This window comes from Panicum hallii, chromosome 4, assembly GCF_002211085.1.
Source record: "Panicum hallii strain FIL2 chromosome 4, PHallii_v3.1, whole genome shotgun sequence".
NCBI classification, from domain to species: Eukaryota; Viridiplantae; Streptophyta; class Magnoliopsida; order Poales; family Poaceae; genus Panicum; species Panicum hallii.
Genome location: NC_038045.1, coordinates 50,535,708 through 50,551,666, shown reverse-complemented (window position 1 = coordinate 50,551,666; position 15,959 = coordinate 50,535,708). Strand labels below are relative to the sequence as shown.

The 15,959-nt window shown below is 50.1% G+C and overlaps 5 protein-coding genes across 6 annotated transcripts; 2 read left to right on the top strand and 3 right to left on the bottom strand.

Moving 5' to 3' along the window:
• Positions 1-6: 6 nt before the first annotated feature.
• On the top strand, positions 7-2,855 carry LOC112888806 (cysteine synthase-like). Its single transcript, XM_025955141.1, has 7 exons — positions 7-190; positions 307-434; positions 799-1,001; positions 1,141-1,266; positions 1,601-1,759; positions 2,206-2,399; positions 2,491-2,855. The coding sequence occupies exons 1-7, from the start codon at positions 86-88 to the stop codon at positions 2,614-2,616; spliced, it is 1,041 nt and encodes a 346-aa protein (XP_025810926.1). The 5' UTR covers positions 7-85; the 3' UTR covers positions 2,617-2,855.
• A 626-nt stretch (positions 2,856-3,481) lies between these two features.
• On the top strand, positions 3,482-5,241 carry LOC112888808 (proline-rich receptor-like protein kinase PERK13). The gene is made up of 2 exons (XM_025955145.1): positions 3,482-4,475; positions 4,573-5,241. Exons 1-2 carry the CDS (start codon positions 4,057-4,059, stop codon positions 4,763-4,765), a joined length of 612 nt encoding a protein of 203 aa, XP_025810930.1. The 5' UTR covers positions 3,482-4,056; the 3' UTR covers positions 4,766-5,241.
• A 139-nt stretch (positions 5,242-5,380) lies between these two features.
• On the bottom strand, positions 5,381-7,475 carry LOC112888807. 2 transcript variants are annotated; one of them, XM_025955142.1, is made up of 3 exons: positions 7,089-7,466; positions 6,395-6,556; positions 5,381-5,966 (listed from the first exon to the last, which is right to left on the bottom strand). In XM_025955142.1, exons 1-3 carry the CDS (start codon positions 7,410-7,412, stop codon positions 5,607-5,609), a joined length of 846 nt encoding a protein of 281 aa, XP_025810927.1. In that variant the 5' UTR covers positions 7,413-7,466; the 3' UTR covers positions 5,381-5,606. The 2 variants fall into 2 exon arrangements, with proteins under 2 accessions (XP_025810927.1, XP_025810929.1); XM_025955144.1 differs by lacking the exon at positions 6,395-6,556 and having other exon boundaries at positions 7,089-7,475.
• Positions 7,476-11,340: 3,865 nt separating this feature from the next.
• Positions 11,341-12,326, bottom strand: LOC112888910. The gene has a single exon (XM_025955302.1). The coding sequence runs from the start codon at positions 12,183-12,185 to the stop codon at positions 11,532-11,534; it is 654 nt and encodes a 217-aa protein (XP_025811087.1). The 5' UTR covers positions 12,186-12,326; the 3' UTR covers positions 11,341-11,531.
• Positions 12,327-12,508: 182 nt separating this feature from the next.
• Positions 12,509-15,498, bottom strand: LOC112888909. Its single transcript, XM_025955301.1, has 7 exons — positions 15,106-15,498; positions 14,880-14,990; positions 14,246-14,314; positions 13,972-14,103; positions 13,316-13,393; positions 13,079-13,204; positions 12,509-12,999 (listed from the first exon to the last, which is right to left on the bottom strand). Exons 1-7 carry the CDS (start codon positions 15,439-15,441, stop codon positions 12,817-12,819), a joined length of 1,035 nt encoding a protein of 344 aa, XP_025811086.1. The 5' UTR covers positions 15,442-15,498; the 3' UTR covers positions 12,509-12,816.
• Between the last annotated feature and the right edge of the window lie 461 nt (positions 15,499-15,959).

The following is a 15,959-nucleotide window of genomic DNA, read 5'->3' as shown; positions in this document are numbered from 1 at the left end:
AGCTTGCCGTCTTCAGTCTTCGCTGACTGCCCGCAAGAGGACGTCCACTCCCCGTCGTAGAAGCACGAGAGTGGAAGCAGCATCCATGGCGGGAGAGGAGGCTGGGAGGAGAGGTGTTCCCTCCCTGCTGAACCCGTCTTCGTCATCCAGCGAAGGGCAGCACGAACACATCGCCTCTGATGTCACACAGGTCAAGCCCCTTGCCCCTTATCTTCTCCTCATTCTCTGTCGCTTCCGTCTCCTCTCTGCTCTTTCGGATTCAGGTGCCCCGAGAGATTGATTGTTCATGTGCAACGATTTCTTCAGCTCATCGGATGGACGCCTCTGATCGAGCTCAAGCGAATCACCGGCAAGGACGGGGTAGATGCCCGGATCGTCGGCAAGGTCGAAGCGTACCAGCCCCTCTGCTCCGTCAAGGATCGCAGCGCTTTGAGGTCTGGTCTTTTCCTCCGTTTTTTTTTTTACTCGACTGGCTAGGGAGTGGATATGGAAGTCTGACCAGTTTCAGTTACCCTACTGTTTCTGGATCATCTGATTTGAATTTTAGCTGAAAAAGAGCAAACTGAGAGGAGGGGACACCAAGTCAGCGGGCAATCTTGTGTGTGCCCTGCACATGTCTCCCAAGTTCAGACATGTTTGGCCTGCACTTTTGCATTGCAATCCCATGCCCACTTCATGGTCCTAATTTTTACTACCAGAATCTGGATCCATGCTGCACCTAACTACCTATTCCATTATAGTTCCTATACAATTGTACGAGCACAGGCTGCACATTAACACTTCTATTCTCTTCTGTAGAATGATAGAAGATGCAGAGGAGAGGGGATTGATTTCACCTGGTGTCACAACACTGGTTGAGCCGACAAGCGGCAACTTGGGATTAGGAATTGTCCTAATTGCACTTCGCAAAGGCTACAGGTTCGTCGCAGTTATGCCGGGTCAATATTCACTTGATAAGCAGATCCTGTTGAGATACATGGGTGCTGAGTTGTACTTGACTGGTAAGATGAGCTCTTGGAAGCCTTGGCGTCACCTTATTTGCCGTTTTTTTTTGTTTTGGATTTTGTTTAAATTCTCAGTGCCAATGTAAATTCAGTGGAATTGTATGGCTGACCTTCTCCCATTGGATGAAATATGCAGATCCAGCCCTTGGGTTTCCGGGCATAACTGACAAGGTTGAACAGCTCAAAAAAGAATTGCCCAATGTACATGTACTTGATCAATTCTCTAACAAAGCAAATCCTGACGCGCATATTAGATGGACTGGTATGGTTATTGAATGAGCCTGGATATGATGTTTTTATTTCAGAGTTTTTAGCTTATACATACTAATTACTTCTTTTCTGAAAATTGATACTTTGTTTTTTATGTTTCAACTTACAAGATGGTGCTAAGCGCATACTTCAATTCTTTCCTGCTCACATATTAATAATGCAAATATCATTATATCATAACCTGATTGCCTGTGCCATTTTTATAGACCCTAATTGTCATTGATCTTTCAGAAACCAAAGCATTGCTAGAACTAGTACAGCTCCACTGTTCTGTTTCTACATGCTGTTATAATATATTACATGTTATTTACATTTCTGATATGCAGGACCTGAGATTTGGAAGGACACTGCTGGCAAGGTGGACATATTTGTAGCTGGTTCTGGCTCAGGAGGTACGGTATCTGGTGTTGGAAAGTATCTGAAGATGCAAAACCCAGGTATCAAGATCATCTGTGTTGAGCCTGCAGAGAGTCCAGTTGTTTCAGGTAATACACCATTCAGAAACACCAGTTAGTTGAACATGATCTTTAGAACTCATGATTATGGTCTATATAGGAAGTTAGATAGCCAGAGAATAATTTATCATTGATGAGTGTTTCTGTGTTCCCAGAAAGCTTTCCATCAAGTAGCTAATGTTTGCCTAGAAATATTTTACTTAGCAGTATAGTTGCCCCTTATTGATTGTCCATCAATTTTTCAGCTTTAAACTTGAATGCACTATGCCAATTATTAAGCATAGAGGAGTATCACTAAATGTGTTTTGTTTAGGAGGAAACAGAGTTACATGCCCCACACTGTATATATATGTCTAGATTGTGGAGCATGTTTTGTTCTGACGAGCACAGGACGATGTTTTCTACAATGAACAATAGCAATCAAATGTGCACATTGATTGGCAATGACATATTGAGATAGTATTGCTATCCTTCAGGTGGAGAACCAGGCAAACATAAGATCCAGGGAATAGGGCCAGGATTTATACCTGAAGTACTGGACACCTCTGTTATCGATGAGGCTGTCACGGTGACCACTGAGGAGGCGATGGTCAATGCAAGGAGGCTGGCCAAGGAAGAAGGCCTTCTTGTGGGCATATCTTCTGGAGCAAACTTGGCAGCTTGCCTAAAGGTTTGCACCATATCCTAACAAAAGGCTCTTCCATGAATTTTCATCACCCATTGAAATTTAGCGGCAAACCTTCAAATTAATGTGCCTTTAGGTCGCGTCAAGAGAGGAAAACAAGGGGAAGATGATTGTCACCGTGTTTCCAAGCGGGGGCGAGAGATACATGAACTCCGACCTATTTGCAGATGTGAGAGAGGAGTGTATTGCCATGACATTTTGATCTCATCACTTATTCAGAAGAGGGCTGTCTTCCAAAGTTCCAAGTAGCGGCCAACACCCAATCGGCATCTGCTATATGTAGCAGCTCATATACGGTGATACCGCAATGAATTGTGTATTTTGCTATGGAATTCATATTCAAGAAATTTGTATGAACTAACTGGAGGACCAATTGGGGAAGTAACGTGCCCCAGGTTTATTTCAAAATTTTACTTGATCGTATCATTTTCTAAGCACAAACTGTCTATCGTCCAGGCTATATGTTAATATAGCCATCAAACTTCCTCCAAATTGATATGCTGGCACTTTTCTTTTTCACTCCCTCGTGTATCGTGTTCAAAAATCAAAATACACATTGTTTAGGACATGGTTACAAGCTACAAGATGAAGAAGCTGAAGCTTTCAGCAACAATTTCTAAGAAAATATGACATTTCAACGACATGTAATGAAATACTGTGGAAGTACTTTTCATGGTAAACCCAGTAATAAATCTAAAACAATATAAGTATTTTGAATCAGAGTGAGTGAAAAAAAATAAACGAATGTGCTATGTATTTTTATCTTCATAAAGTATTTATTTACTCTGTCCGTGCCCTATAATTTTGGTCCGCTCATGGTTCGTCCAGCGCCTGCGGCGCGCCGTCGCGTTCCCGCTGTCACGAGAGCCAAAACGAGGCGCTGCCGCGCGCGCGCCACCTGCACCGCCGTCGTCGTCGTCCGCCGCCGCCCTGTCGCCAACTAACCCGGCCAGCGCCGCCGCGCCCGTCGCAACAGCTGCCAGCCAGAGTTGACACGCCACGCCGTACGAGCCATATTAAGCGCCCCCTCTCCTAATCTGGGCGCGGCCCTCCCTGCACGCGCCGATGTTCCTCCTTCCCCTCGCCGCCTTATTTATTCGCCGGCGCGGCGCGCAGGGCCGAGCTGCCATTGCATCCAAAAATTAACCAGGCCACGAGAGAGCGTCGAACCCGAGCCGCCCCAGCTCCCCGCGGTCCCGTGCGCGCGCCACGCCATTCCAGACGGCGGCGCGGCGAGGAACCAGGCTGGCCGTCTGATCGGCGACGACCCGCGCGCGTGTGGTCCCTGCCCTCCCTACGCTCGCCGGAGGCCGAGGCCGCCGCGTTTGCCGCGCGGGAAGATCCCAGCCGTCCGAGGCCGGTCGGACGGCTGTGCTGGCGGTGCAAAAATAGCGTGGATGCTGGTTTGTGACGAGGCGTCCGGACCGACTGCGACCGAGGATTAGACGGCGGCGTCCCGTTCCGTCGTCCGACAGGCGCGGCGGCCGCGTGCTGGTCGCGCGGAGATCGGGGAGCGGCGGCGGTGCCCCTGTAGGACATCGCCGACGCCGAGCTCCGCGACAAGAACGCCAGCGGCACGGCCGCCGAGGAGAGGGCCTCGTCCGGTCACCAACCCTCCTCGTCGTCCTCGGAGGCGTCGGCCATGTCGTTCGAGCGCGAGGGTTGCCCGGCCGCCTCGCCGCCTCGGACGCAGCTGATGGACCGGCACCCGTCGTTGGACAGCGCCGGGACGGCGGCCGACCCGGACAGGATCCCCGCGGCGGTGTTCGAGCGGGACGACCCGTCGGAGCCCAACAAGGACTGGAGCATGATGTCCACGGAGTCGGTGTTCGGGCTCCAGGTCGCGCCGTCCAGCGACTTCACCGGCTTCTTCCTGGCGCACCCGGAGCTCATGGACATCTCGACGCCGCCGCGCTCCAGCATGGTCGCCTCGCCTCCGCGCACCAGCGCGGTCGTCGACGCCGACGCCAAGGCGCCCCACGTGATCTCGCCGCCCTTCGACAGCATCCCGGAGCTCCCCGAGAACACCATGAAGGGCAACTATTCCTTCGCCTTCCCAAAGTACGCACATCTCGCCATTCCAATATTCCATCGCATACAAATACGTGCTTCGTTTCAAAGATTGTTCTCGGCTGATGAACAAAACCTAATCGTGCAGCTTGATAGAGGACAAGAGGAACTACTCCAGGAGGACTCCGCAGGAGGAGCAGCCGCCGGAGCCGGCCGCGCCAATGGAGCCGGCCGAGGCGGCGCCAGCGCCGGCACAAGCGGAAGAGGAGGCGAAGAGCCAGCCAAGCAGCAAGCCGGAGGGAGGAAAGGGCGGCTTGTTCTCGTGCTTCCCTTGCTGCTGATAAGCGAGCAAAATGCGATGCCCGAGCCGAAATGGCACGATGTCGCCTGTGCAAGTGGCCTCTTGGGCGCTATGTAAAGTGAAGTGGTTTAGGGCGCGATGAGTGGCTTCGCGTGTGCAGAAATGCAGGGTGTGAGGGCTAAACGTTTTCCTGGTGCAGCAATGGTGTTGGGGCAGCAGAGGTTCTGGCATGGAAGTATACATGTCTAATTCAGAGTGGCTATACTGGCAATGCAACGATCTTTTTATGTACTATGGGGAGACCGAAAAATTTGAAGCCGTTTTTCGCGTTTCTGTAATGATCTGCCTGAAAGTAGACTTGTAGTTGAAGAGTAAATGCTGCAGTTCAAAATGCAGTATTGCATACTTGTTGCACATAAGCAAGGGTATCGGTGCCTGGACTCTAAAAGGCCAGGGATGAAGGTATTTTGGCAACAAGAGCTGAAGGTAAAACAAGTGGGACATCACAGGTTCATCATGTAAGTTGTAGCTGGAATTCATGATGTATGGCGATTATGGATCAATGGTTACATGACAGAAAAGGTTCCCCTTGCACAAGCCGAAAATCAGTAAAGTTTTCTCAGATAAGTAGAGGTAGAGCATGTGCAACTGAAAGTTTGCAAACATTAACTGCCAAAGATTTGAGTTATTTGAATCATGTGCAGTTACAGGCTTAATGCCCAGACAAGCAAGGGACAGCAACAAAAGGATATCCCCTTGGCCATTTACAGCATAGTACACAATTCTGAGACGGCATCTCTATCACACAGAACAGCCTTCTGAGATGATGCTAAAGAACTTGCAAGTTACTTCATGTTTGCATAACATTCAACGAGAAGACCTTACTGCTGGCTGGAGACTGGAGTTCCATCTTCATTCTGCACAGCTTCAACTGCCAGAGTTTTCTTAGCAACTTGTTTCGGAATATCAAGGTCATCTTGGATGCAGCGTTGCAAGGGATGGGACAGAAGAATGCACATCAGACGAAAGAGAACACGAGCAAGCCCTTGACCAGTCTCAAGAATGTACCCCTCATACTGGCTGACATGCTCAAGAGCATCAACCAACGCATCATATACTTTCTGTGGACAGTTATCAGCAGTTGGCTTGTCATGGAGATAGATTATGTCCAGTGTGAAATTCTTTGGCTTTACAGGCCACTGATGGTGTGGCTTAGTAGAGGAACGGCAGTAGATAAGTACCTGAAACAATTAGCCTTGCCGCAGTCAAGACCCACAACATTGTAATTGAAGAGATGCAAAGTAAATTACTTCATATGAAACACTGTGCCATGATCAAATAAACCATGTTCAACACGCTGTGCACAGTAGGATAGATAGGGATCCGGTCAAACTTAGCACCTCAAGGATCTCAAGTGATCCTGGTATTTTACATATACTAAAACAAACAACTATTTGCAGAGCACAATAATTTACAATGAGCCCTTTATGTTAAATTCAAATCACATGCATGTGCTAATAAACACAAATTCTTATCAAAAAGGTTCTGTGACACCACTGCTTCTCCTTGATGTGTTATTTGGTTACCAAACACTAACATGTAAGAAAATTACCAGCCAGCCATTATTTAAAAGCAATGGAACCCTGATTCACAGTTACAAAAAGCTTACCACCCTGAGAAGCCGACCTTGCGATTCTGCTATTTTCCCTTCATGGTAAGCTATCTTGAAGAGCTGTGTGAGATCAGCCGTTGCATATCTTGATTCTGAAGCAGACAAGGAATGGATTGCCTCCATTGCTGAACCAACATCACTGCTGAAGTCCTTCTTAATCTTAAAATTCAGGGGGGGGGGGGGGGGGGGGAGCATGTATATTAACCAACTAATCATTGCATTCTAGAAACCAAAAACACACCAATAAGCCCTCAAAAACAAGTATATTCACCAACAACTCTGACAAGAACTACAGAATAACAGAAGATAGCATTGGGGAAATTTTGGCCAATACATCCCTCAACTGCTAAACTAAACCAACCTAACCAGGATTCCCTCATGTGGATCACCTCATAGTAACAGTAGACAGCAATTGGAAATTTGGGGCCGATATCTCACCCAACTGCTAGCTTAAACCGAACCTAAACAGAATTCTCTCATGTGGATCCTCTCGTATCTCGAATTGGACGCTCAAACAACTATATAGTACCACAAATCACAGAAGGAATCATGACTTATAGGCATCCCCCCCTCCTCTATCTCGCCCACCCACACCCCCTAAAATTTCTCATCCAAAAAGCGCAAGGAACGCGAAATCCCGCAAAGCGTAACCGAGAAATGAAGGGATTTCAGGTCAGGGACGCCGCCGTACCATGGAGACGGTCTCGCCGATGGAGGCGAAGGCGAAGCGGTGGTCGGGGCACATGGTTAGCTTGCTGTGCACGAAGAGCAGAAGGGCCTGCCTGACCGCGTCCATCCGCCTCACCACGGGCCGCGGCCCCGGCTGCGGCGGCGGCGGCGGCGACGCGGTGGAGGCGGAGCCGGAGGACGGCGCGGAGGCGGCGGACTTCATCTCGGCGCTCGCCTCGAGGTCGACGTCGACGCAGAAGAGGATGTCCTCCGCGGGGAGGCGGACAGGAGGCAGCGAGTAGCGCGGCGCCGCCGCCGCGGCCGGCGACGTGGGGTCCGTCGCCATCGGGGACAGCGCGGTCGCGGGCTGGGTGCGGGGATGGGCTCGGTCGTCGGTCTGGAGTCGGGGTTGGGTTCGGTTCGTTGGTCCAGTCGGCCCGGCTGCAGAATCACCCGCCGCTGCTAAACAAAAAAAAAAGCCAAAACCAAAGAAAAAAAGAACAGAATTTGAAGTGATCAAATGGTACTTTATTTATTTTTTATGAAATCCTCAATCCTGCATCAGCTAATGATGAAGTCCATATATCTTGTATCTTTTACCTAAGCAAAAATATAATACTAGTGCAAATGTTGTGTTGCAGTTATGTAGACCAGAGCAGTGGGATCAGTCGTTTCACGCAGTATGCCAAGGAGAGTACAGAATAGAGAGAAGATCACTGGATGATTCTATCATGTTAAGCTTGAGAGAATATCAAGACCGTACAGTGCAAGTGCATGTGTATGGTCGGTCACTCACAGGAAGGTCCAGGAGCAAGTCCAGTAGCCAGTTGCCCAGCCCACACCTACATACATGAATACATCCATGAGATCAGTGGTAGCTGCTGTCAGCTTGGAGCGCATTGAGGTGGAGGGTCTCCCGCTGCTGCTGCCACCGCCTGCCTGATAGGATGATGAAGGGTGAGGTTGCCATGCCCGTGCCGGACAGCTGGCCCCTTGCCGGTGACATCTCGAGCCCTCAGTTTGGTTTGTGGCTCAACTTCTTTTGATCGCTCGAGCGGTTGAGCCCTCTCCTGCTTTACTGGCACATCCACAATTTTTTCCCCTTACTTAGAATGTCACTCTCCGGCCCTTATACCTTGTGCTAGCCCTTGAAATATCGCTCAGAACGCTCATCCATGAATCTCTCGATCACATGCAGCGGTTGAACATCACAAAGATTAGACGAGCACGCGCCGCTACCACCGCGAAACCAGCCTCGCGGTCTTCGCCCCAAATCAAGCATTGCCCCAGAATAAGCATGAGAGCCCTTGCCATTTTCAGCATGGAAGCCGAGGGGGTCCCCACGGCTGCGGCCCCGCCGCCTGCCTTCCGCGATTGGGGCGGTTGGAGGCTAGCCTCGTGGCTCTCTTCATTGCGCGCTCGCTGGTTGCCACCGTGGGTCAGCTTCACGTATTCGCCGTGGCTCGCTATTAGGTCTCTCAAGTACAGGTACAACGTGCACGGTGACATTGCCACGCGCGGCGCGCATATATGCCCGGTCCCATCCCCGTCCCCTCGCAGACGAGGTGGATTTTGCAGCGAGCAACTTCAGCGGATGGCTTTTTATGCCGATTGGAACTAAATTAAAACCATATTTGCATCACCTAGGTAACTAAATTTTAGTCCATGCCCGTTTAGGTTCGTGGACTAAATATTAGGTGGGAAACTATTTGAAACATATAAATAGATGAAATTAAATTTTTAGTTCAAATTGAACTTTCAGTTGTATGGATCCAAACTTTTGATGATGTTGATTGGAATGCTGTTTTGTTGCCACCGCAGGCGTCCGAAGCCGCGGCGGGCGGCGGGCCTTCATGCGCCGCTTGCTGCAGGCGCCCCTGCCGTGCCGTGCCACCTGGCACCGCCATGTCCATGGCGCAGGCGGGTTTGGTGATCCTCGCTGGCCGAACCGGCTTCATTCGGGGTCACCGTGGTTGGTGGTGCCTGACGCAGTGACGCGTAGGGCAGCTGCCATGGCATCGACCCTAGTCCCGCCCGCAGTTATCCATCAGCATCTGTTACCAGAACTGCTCGAGCAGACCGCATTGATTCGGCTAGCAGTACGTTTTTAGCATGCTAGTGGTGGCATCCACATCACCACGCCTAGCTTAATTAGCAAGATGATGGGTTTAGCTATACAAAATATATAGCGATGCTACCTTTTGTTTGTGGGCAAGTGAGCCTTGTTAGCTATACAAGTTTTAGTCTCCTAATTCATTGACCTGCTAGTAGTGACCATGCTGACATGTCTGTCATTAGCCCAGCGCGTGTATATAGCTTGTGCAAGTTAAAGTGATTGGTGAATATTTTTGACAGCATCTCTTTTTTTTAAAAAAAATGGACAGCTGCTGCGAGTTCACGAATCAGCATGGTGACATACCACTGCCACGGAACAATATTTAGTGCCTAAAGAAATACTAATCCACAACGGAACGGAACGGGCTGCCTGGGAGTGGTAACAAGACCGCAAGAATCTCTCTTGTCCTACTGTCACAAGTCCACACCTAGCTGGCCGGCTACTCCACACCATTTTAGTAGAAAGCAAGGCGGTTTTGATCTTTCCGTTTGGATCAGTTTGGCTTCAAAAGGAGTTGGGGCGTGTTCACTTTGGAAGTGATGGAGCACAAGCAGAGACAGTGACATTCGAGCCCCGCGGCCGTGTATGCCCAGTGGCATCCTGCATTCCTGCAATCCTGCCTGGCGTACGTGGTAGAACTAGTTACCCGTCTGCGTCTGCAAAGTGCAAGCTGCAGGTTCCGGTACTTCAGTTGGCCCAACACCCAGTCCCTTCTGTTCACTCCGGCCAGACACTACTCTGGCGTCATCGATGGATCCTAGGAGCATCGCTCGTGAGCTGCCTCCCTCTCCCCCTCTCTGATTCCTCGTTGATCTGATCACCATGCACACTTTCTTTCGATTTCTTGTTCGCCTTCGCATGGCGCCCCAGGGTAGTCTTACATCAGCTCCCTAGCATTTTTAGTTACCCATTAATCATCCGAGTTTCTCTTATTTTCGATCGCTAGCCTGTTACTGATCAGTAACAGTGAGCGTTCTTCGTCCTCTCCGGGCAGGAGCGGCGGCGGCGGCGGCCGGTGAGCGCGCGGGCGGTGAAGGTACTGAAGACGACCCTTGTCAAGGCGTGGATGCTCGCCATCTTCACCATGAGCCTCGTCATGGTTCGTCCGCTGCTGCGCCCGCAAGCAGCGCGCTCTCTTGTTTAACTTGTCTCGCCTGCCTGCCGCAGCCGCTGGCGGCGGCCGCGATGGCGGCGTGGTACGCGTCCTCGCTCGCCAGGTGCCTGCCGGCGCCGGCGTTCGCGCTCTGCGCTGGCGTTCGCCGCCCACAGCGCCTGGCCGGTCGTCCTCATCCTCCAGGCCGGCGGAGGACAGGTCCACGGGGAGGTCGCCGTCTACTACTGGCTCTTCCTCGGCCTGATGTGCACGGCGGTTCTCTTGGTCATCGCCGGCGCCTTCGCCGGGCATGACTAGCTAGCCTCCTCCTTGGCACGTCGATCGCTGTCTAGCTTATTAGCATGTTTATTGTGGTTTATCGACCAAGGATCGAGCTGAATGCTATACGAAATGTCTAGCTCGAAATGGGAATCGGGAAGGGCATCCTTCGCCCCACGATCCATGGAAGGAAGCCATTTCGAGCAATAGATGATGCCACGGCTTGCACCGTCGCACGCATGATGCTTTGCCAGTCTCCCACGAAACAACCAAGAGGGGAGTCCTGGAGCATTAGAGCATATACCGTGCATTGTCACTTAGTACTAGTACTTGTTCTCCTTCATGTCAAGCGTGTCATCGTCAGTTCATCACCATTCTCCACCTGTTCGCGGCTCGTAAAGTTTGCGCGGACGAGAATGTTCGTTCCTAGGCTGGCCTGCAAAACAGGGGAGGAGCCATGGCCGGAGTAGCGCGGACGCGTGCCACGGTCCACAACCAGTGCCGTGCCGGAAGCTCAAGGGCGGTGTCGCGCAGCGACACGCCAGGGCACGGCACGGGAGGCAGGTGGCCGCCGGCACGCACAAATGCTCAACACTTCAAGCACATTCCGAGGCCGGAAGTGTTGTGAGCATGGGCCGTTCGAGCATCGGGTTGGGCCGACGGACGCGGAGGCGGCTGACCTGCGCGCGACGTCCGGCGAGCTGCTGCAGGATTTGAATTGTTGGCGTGATATCTTTTAAGAAATTTATGCGAAATTCCTGCACTCCAAACAGGGGTCTTGCTCCCAAAGAACATCAATGCATCCAGACCAAAAAATTTCACAAGGATCGAACGTCCATGAGACATGACATGACAAAGTCAAAGAGCAGCCACACCTGAATCCGAGATTCCGAGTGCGCTTGAAATCGCACCAGCATCTCCCCCCTTTTTGCCCCTACGCACGCAGCAGCGTCCCCTCTCGGTGAATTACGGGAGCGTCAACAATCCGAGGCGCGCGCCGGGGCGTCGAGCCGCGGCGGCGGCTGCTGCTGCACGGCGAACGAGCTCGACCGCGACATGGGCTGGGAGTAGCTAGTCCGCCGGAAGCTGCCGGCGGTGATCTCGTCGGCGGGGTCGACGCCGTCGTCCTGCTCCGCCTCCCTCTCCCCGGGGATCCGGCACTTCTCCCCGAGGATGATGCCCTTCTTCCACAGCGTGTCCTCCGACTCCGCCTTGTGCTGGTGGTCCTTGCGCTCCCGCCGGCTCAGCCGCAGCTTGTCCGGGATGTTCTTGCTCAGGTTCTTGCTCATGCTCACGGACAGCCGCCGCTTCGACGTCGACGACGGCAGCGCCACCGGGTCGATTGCCCCGTGCGTCGCTAGCTCCGGCGACAGCCTCACCACCTCCGCGTCGTCCTCCTCGGTGCCAGCCTCCTGCTGGCTGCCGCCAGAGACGGAGCCCGTCCCGGCCGGCTGCTCCGACGCGGCGGGGTCCGGTTCGGCGGCCGGCTTCGCCTTGCGGCCGCACGCCGAGCACATGGACGACGTCAGTGCCACGGTCGCGGCCACGCACATCACGAAGAAGGACAGCGCGATGGGGTCATGGCCGAAGGCCTGCGCGCCGTCGGGCGGCGGCGGCGGCCACCTTACCATTGTCACCGGCGGGATCCCGGCGAGGGGAGAGTTATTTCTCTGCCTGCCGGGAAAGAATGAGGCGACCTGCTCGTCGGAAGCTTCTATTCCCGCGAGGCGGGGCAACCTCCCGTTTCCAAATTGGAAACTGGAGAGGGCCGGTTCGGTTTCAGGTTGTGTGGCTCTGGGGTAATGCTCCGCTCCCGTTATTAAATGGGACAAGCTAATTTTAGGGAGAGAAAAAAAAAGATGTTATGGCACAAATTTGGACAATGCCTGCCTGTGTAAACCTCCAGGAGCTCAGATGATGTTGACAGTAAAAAATTAGTGGGTGAACAGCTGAATTATGGGTAGCCAATAACGTAACTTTTACTGGTATGGCCAATTGTTTTACAGCGAAGTATGTGTCACACCAACAACGAGTCTCAAACTTTACTAACCTGGTAAACTATCTGTAGTTCCCAGTTGAGCTCCAGATTCTAGTTCTAGTGTACACTGAAAATAACCAGGGAAAAAAGAATTGTACACGTTTATGTAGCTAAACTCTGTATCAAAAGATCTGTGGCTTATCTTCCGAAGATTATCTAAAACTTTGCTCCAGGAAAGCGGAAGATGGATGAATTGACTGAACTGATTTGCCAGCACTTGGTCTTCAGAGTTCAGTTTTGCTTTTGCCAGATTTTGCAGGCTTCTTCGTCCCTTGCCACCGTTTCTTTACCATCTTGGACACCTTGTTAAAATACCCTTTCAATTTCTTGCTGGTATCCTTGAGCTGTTGCACGACTTGCTGTTTCAAATCTTTCTTTTGAGAACCTTTGTCTTTCAGAACCTTTCCCTGGCAGTAATGGAATAGGTGTGATTATTTGTTAAAACTGGATTGGATGTATTTTAGCTCAAACCGTTTGAATACTTACCAAGTTCTTTGGGAAGTTATCCTCTTCATCTTCATCATCCTCATCGTCATCGTCTTCGGTGCCGAAGTTATTTTTCATCAGATCGTCTCTAGAGTACATTTTCATGCTTGGGGCTCCTGGCATACCCTGCCATAGCCATCAGTGGTAATTTTAGTATTTTGAATATTATTGAATAAAGGAATACTAGCTGTATCCCATAAAAAAAAAAGGAATACTAGCTGTAGTTAGAATGTCCACCTCCATTGATCTCAATATCTTGTCCATCTCAGCATCTTTCGATGGCTTTCTTGCAAATGGTTCTCCAGGGACCCGATCCTGTGAATTTAATGATGAATTGATGATGTCCCAGAAATAAATTTATATCTTGACACCAAAACCTTACTATTTTTCTATTTACCATTTTTTTACAAGTGAAACATCCAAATATGTCATGTAACAGGTATAGCTATAATAAGATTCTAAATCATGCAATGCCCACCTTCAAAATCAAAACATGATATACATTTGTCAATTTCCTGATCCTATCACTAAAATTGCTACCAAAAAAAATCATAACTATGTTTTCTTCCTCCTTTAGAAAAAAAAATATTGTAGTCACCACATTTGCACCACCGCAATGCAACATGTAATTCTGATTTCGTAAAACAAAAATCAGAAAATAACTGAGTTCACTGACTAAATAACAAAATCAATTCGTTTTTTTAGACGCTGCTCCATAGTATCTTACATCAATGCTTAACCATACCCAAGGCATTATCAAACTAAAACAGGGCTTGTCAGTAAGTATCCAACTTATGCTTGGGAAAATAGCAGCTAAAACTCAAATTCAGATAATCAGGGTATCATGCAAAACAACCATTTAAAAATGCACAAACAAGGCATGAAGGGCTCACTTTTGGAACCGGTGGTGGGTCCTTGGCACACGCTTTGGATAGATCTTTACAGAGAAATTTCATCAGCTGGTCAACTGAGGGGTTGTTTTTGTACACAAACTCAGCAACATCAGTATCAGCATATCCAATCACCTGCACAGAATTCAGTTACAATGTGAAAAGTGAAAACAAATATAATAAAAATAGTTCTATGGCTCCTGCTTTACAATCAGTAATCAGCGAAAAGTTGGAATGCAAACTTTAACAAGCTCCATGACAGATAATATTAATTCACCTCCTGACAAGCACGTTCAATGGTCTTGCATTCTGCATTACAATGCCCTTCCTCATCTTGCTCAACAAGCTGCAAAACACTTTTACGCATTAGTACTAGGCTTAGATGATACATTTTCATAAGTCTCACAGTTAAACAAAAAGCTACATCAATCAGAAATTCAGAATCATGTAGACACACTTTTATTTGTCTCGCTGCCCCAAGCAAAGAAGGGGGAAAAAAATATGGGCATGCAGCTACTAGTCTGAAAACAATTCCAGTCAGTTATACTCCCCGATAAATGACAATGTTTGCATAGAACTCCATCCATATTAAAGCTGCTGAGCTTAGGATGCTCACTCACATCGAGTTATGTATAGCCAAAAAAAAGGAACTACGGCAGTTACTGAAAAACATACTCATAAAGCGAGTCAAACTGAGATTTCAACATGTTTAGCCACTGCTAAGTCGTTTCCTGATGGATTAATTACTTGCACTTGGTAGTTACTCTAGCAAATTACTCAAACACGAGCTGCTCGCATTCGAGAATAGCTTGAAAATTTGCAGATTTAGCCAGTACCAAGCATCAGCAGGCATCAAATCCGGCCGCATCAACCTCAACTAAAAAAAGAGGCAACAGAGAGTGCAAATTTACCTCCAGCTTGTCTCCTTTCTCGACGATATCGATCCGGAGCATCCAATCCGCCTCCTGCTTCTTCAGGTTGCACACATTCTCCGCGATGTCGATGATCTCGATCTCCGGCACCTGCACGCAACCCCCCAATTGGTCAATTCCCAAGTCGTCAGCGCACCACCCCAACACCAGCCAGCCAGAGAACCCCACCGCGCGAAACCGAGCCAGAGCCGGAGCAGAAGAGTACCTTCTTGGAGGGCGGGAGCGCCTGCTGCTTCTTGGCGACCTGCGCGGAGATCTCGCGCGCGATCCGCTCGCACACCCGGCACCGGATGTACGGGATGTCCTCCCGCCTCGCGGCCGTCGCCGGCTTCTTCTGCCTCGCCGCCGCGGGGTGCAGGAGGACGGCCGCGAGCGCGACGGCGAGGAGCAAGGCGACGGCGCGTCCCGCCATCTCCGATGGGTTTCTCTCTCTGCTCAGCTCACTTGTTTCGGCTCGCTGGTGTTCGGCTTCGGCAGCAGGCGGAGGACTCGAAGGTTGAAGCGGTGCGGCCAGGGGTTGGTTCGGCCGGCGCGTGCCCATGTGGCGGGTGAGTTCTGCGCCGTCCGTTCGTACACGTCATGCGATCGGAGGACGGAGGGAGTGTTCGGGACGTACCGGCCAATGGGAGGAGACCAGGTCGGATGTGTGACGTGGTTCGTGAGAGGCCTGCGTTCTGCTGCGTGACACACACACTTGCCAGCTCGTCATTCAAAAATGAAACTTGCTGGCTCACTTGCGTTTGCACGAATCTTTTGGACGAGGATGTTAGAACTGCAGATTCAAGTTGAATAGAAAGCCTTGATGCAATTGCAATCGAGAATGATAAACATATATAAAAGTCATTGAAACGTAGATTCTATGAGTTAAAATTGTAGATTCAACTCATCTAGTTTTGATTATGAAGTTGAAAAATCGTGAATCATAAATATATATTAAAGTTGTAAAAAATTGTTCTTTCCTTAGCAAAATGTACTTCTTCAGTTTTTATAAATATGTAAACAACCTAATTAATTCAAAACTGAACTGGCTAGCTTCTCCTAAGCTTAAGAACTGGTAGT